At 36.3% G+C, this 4134-nt stretch overlaps 1 protein-coding gene across 7 annotated transcripts in view; it reads left to right on the top strand.

Annotated features, from left to right (window-relative positions):
• Window positions 1–913: 913 nt before the first annotated feature.
• The window catches only part of LOC143022423 (uncharacterized), a 64324-nt gene continuing 61103 nt past the window's right edge, over window positions 914–4134 (top strand). For 3 of the 7 annotated variants that reach the window (XR_012966048.1, XM_076180627.1, XM_076180630.1), the window contains exons 1-2: window positions 914–1138; window positions 3043–3179. Coding sequence is in view for 5 of the 7 variants with exons in the window: in XM_076180630.1 (XP_076036745.1) it covers window positions 1087–1138; window positions 3043–3179 (189 nt within the window). In the remaining 2 variants the exon portion in view is untranslated. The remainder of the gene's footprint in view (window positions 1139–3042; window positions 3180–4134) is intronic. The other 4 variants (XM_076180626.1, XM_076180623.1, XM_076180631.1 and 1 more) reach the window with 2 other exon arrangements.

The raw sequence follows: 4134 nt of genomic DNA, 5'->3' as shown, positions 1-4134 counted from the left end.
ACAATCCGTATACAAACAATGCGAAATAATATGAAATATGCCGAAAGACAGCGAAATATCGTAATATGCAGAGTAACGCAGTCGACCCCCCAATCCCTCACCCCCCAACCAAACCCCCGCTTATTCCGCCCCCATTCCCTTTCCGCCTTTGATATAACGGTCACCTTGGTTGAGCGGGCACCTCAGCAGAACGACCGTTCCCATGTCATTGCCCCAACGTCGCAGAGGTCAGATCTGATAGGCCTTTTCCAAAATGTTGTTTGCCTATCACAAGTTCCTCCATGTCATATAAATACAATGAGTGCGCCGTTCAGATGCATGGTGTTACGCAAAACTCACCTTTATAACTATCATGGATTATTTCTCAACTGGCTGGCTTGCACTTCTGGAACGGCCCTAAAATGAAAGCGAACAAAAATTTTATTTAGCCTTTCCACAGGGTTGGCTGATGCACCACGGCTCGGCTCGTGACGTAGACGAAACCACGCCCACTAAGCTCTATCCGTCTTTCTGATTGGCCCACTTTCAACCCGAATCGGTATCTAAGTTAAAGGGAGTCCTCACTTGCTTAGAATTTTGTATATATGATCTAAAGTAAGACAATAATCAATTAAACTCAGTGAATTGGGTTGAGATGCATCTTGCAAGCGAAACCTGAGGCATATGTAGTATATATTTGGTGTGCTATACGATGTTTGAAGTATATATATTCAACCGATAAAATAACATGATGATACAAATATACAACATATCGACCTCAAAATCATCCCGAAAGCACTGGATATTTATGAAACGCAATGAACATACCATATTTTGTAGCATAATCTTGATTTGTTTAAAGTTTTAATATGGACTATGAAATGAATAAAGTGCGCCGTCCCTTTATCAAGATGGCGGTAACCTGCGCGGAGGCCCTGACGCGAGGCTAGAGTGTTGCCGCGAAGTCCTGCTTGTCTGTAGCTTTAGTTTTCATGTCCTGAGCCGGGAGGTGAACGAGAAAAGCATGCTTCTGCAGAGAAGATTGGGCAACAACTATGAATATTATATGTGTTTAGTGTGAAAAAGTGATACTACTGATTATAATTAATGCAGTTATTTGAGGAAAACACCACAAAAATGGCCCAATCCAGTGAAACAGGTAGAGTGTTATGTGTGGAATGATTGTGATGTTTACAGTCATGGTTCCAGGAGTTACTTACTGTCACTCATGTAGATCGATTAGAACCAAGCTTGAGATGACATAAGCTGGTTTCGTGGGCTTAAAAAGCCAATTGCAATACAATATGGTGAAATTGTCGATGGCTGCAAACATGGCAAGTGTGTACCAACTGGTCATCGGGTGTATGTACATATATATGTGGGTAAAAAAAAAGCTTGCAAGAAGTGGAGTGGTTATTCGCCGGTATTGTCGTACAACGCGTGTTATTTTTATCGAGTTAATACTATCAGGATTAAATCTGAAACTAATGTCGCTAATTGTAATGGGTCATGTGGTTGGTAGCCCTGATCATTGTGATCAGCTGTCTTTTGGATGCTCTGCAATCACTAGTTTCACTTCTAGCTTCCACAATACAGTTAACAATGGTAGAAACTTCTTAGGTGCATAGGGTTATGAACAAACAGTATGGCTTAGTGTGACATTCAGAAACCGCACGTGTGAATTGGGTAGCCAAGGATTCGAATGGCATTAGGTTGCGTGTATTTAATTTTTCTCCATATATATCAAAATATGTTTAATAATTAGATTCAGTCTTTTACATCTGACCATAATTAGGTACACAATGTTTTCAAGTAGCATTGCTAGCAAGTAATGATTCAGCCATATGTATTTGCCATCAGTGCTGCTAGTTTGAAAATGTTAATGCATGTAGCATGTGAGCACATTTTCTGATGTTACATATAACATATGAAGACACTGGAGAAATCATTACATAGTATATTTTAGGACAGCAGTTCTGAATCCATACTGCTTGTCTCCCTTCTTGTGAATGGCAGCACCAATGCAGCAGGGGGTCATATAATTTCTAATGTTTCCATTTGATATTTATTTGCACAAACAGCATGTGAATGTATAGCAGGGTCTTGGTGTTGAAAGATTAATGTTTTTGGCAGTAGTTGGAACCATAATTGGTAGTAAAGCATTGTATTGTCTTTAATTTACAAATGTACCTATAGGGATAGGGCATAAAAGGCATGTTCACTCACCAAACATGTTTGGGTGATGACTGGTGTATGGCAATTATTTAAACAAAAGTTTTGCATTCTATAACTATATAGATTCAGGGAAAGAACATCCAAGCTAGGAAGCTTCATAGCTATTTTTGGAATTAGACCTTAGTTACCACACTCCTCCTCTCCCTTCTCCTACCCCTTCCAGTCACCATGTAAACATTGGATCCATGGTCTGTAGAAGTAAAATAATTCATCACACTTCCACAAACTTGATTGTTCAGGCAATGGTAACAATGCATTTAGTAAGCAGACATATCAAGAGTATTATTATTATTATTTTTTAATTATTATTATTGTTTATTTATTTTTTCATTTCTTAGGCATCATGTAGTTTTATAATCATGAGCTTTGCCATTTGTCCTTGTAATTGCTTTATTTGATTGTTTGCAATTAAATCATATATTTATAATGGGTTGTAATCATTTTCAAGTAGTTTACTGTTATTAGCATGAGCCATTGTATTCTCTCCATTCATACTGACCAGTACATGTTTGAAGCTTGCAATGATATTTTACATATGTTTATTATAATAATAGGTAAGAATATTGTTATCAAGCAGCTGTCTTGAGATACATTTTTGGTGGTATGGCATAGGACCTAGTCAACATAATTGAGTACATGTTTATGGTACAGTAATTCTGTTGAAAAGGGTTTTGTCTTGAATATTTTTGTACAATAGTAAGTCTGATTAATAAGTTTAGTTTTGTAGGAATTGAAGTATACTGGATTGGAACCGGGTTAATCATAATTTGGTGATAATGTTCCAGTGACATGGAATGAACTTTTGTACACACCTGTGCTATTTTACAGCAGCAGTGCGCATCAAACAAGAGCGGGCAGATGACTGGGAAATCAACCGCCTGGCCCTCGAGATGGCCGAGAAGAATCGTCAGAAAATGGTGTCACAAGCTGCACAGATTGCCCAACAAACACAAGCATCCCAGCAGGTAGATTTTCCACATCAGATGTTTTGTATATTTGAATTGGTACATGTTTAATTAATCGGAATTAACGGACTTAAAACTTGTGTACAGTACTCCTCTGTGAGCAGATTGTTTACATATATATATATGTGAATACATCCATGTGTAATATTGTTAATATTACTATTATGATTTTTTTATATTTTAGAAGTGCACAACCAAGTGATATCAATAGAAAATGAATGATTAATTTTGTAGTTTAAAATGCATCAAATCTGTTTTTATCATCAGAAGTTGATACTGTTTAAAGCAGTCTTCTTGACAAGCACTTGAAACAAAAAAAAACGTAAACAAAAGTACAAGGGGGGTCGGGGGAGGCTTCCCTTCATACCCCATAGGAGTTGAGGTTTTGATAGGTTAGTTAAAGTTTGGTTACATTAGGTTATATTAAGTTCCACACAGCATGTTTTTTTTTCCAGTCAATTTTTTTTTTTTTTTTTTTTTTTTTTTTTTTTTTTCTTCAAATTTCACCCCTAATATGTGCTTGCCCATGCAAAAACCCCACTTTCCAATCACCTCCCCATTATTGTAGGTGTGGTGGGGTAAGAGTTAAGAAAAAAAAGTTGTTTCTGACAAATTTGAGGGTCTGATTTGAATGAAACACAGAAAATAACTCCAGGAATAGCTAATCAATGTGGAAAGCCTTAATTGTGCACTTCTAAAAATGGACTCTTTTTATTTATTTATTATAATATATACATATATATATATATATATATATATATTATATGCACAAATATACATACATATATACACTTTTTTATCCATCTGATGTAAACAATGGTATGGAACTTGGTTTTCTGGTTGTTGTAATCATTGAAGATTATTCTCATAAGTGTATTAAGTTACTATTTTTCAATGCATATGGGAAGTAGAGACAAAGTCACGTGGTCATTATTCTAATCTTTGACCTAAGGAT

The sequence above is a fragment of the Oratosquilla oratoria genome, chromosome 44, assembly GCF_046742065.1.
Source record: "Oratosquilla oratoria isolate Oo_2021 chromosome 44, ASM4674206v1, whole genome shotgun sequence".
Lineage (NCBI taxonomy): Eukaryota > Metazoa > Arthropoda > Malacostraca > Stomatopoda > Squillidae > Oratosquilla > Oratosquilla oratoria.
Note: the sequence above shows the minus strand (reverse complement) of the source record. Positions and strands in the feature narration are given on the sequence as shown.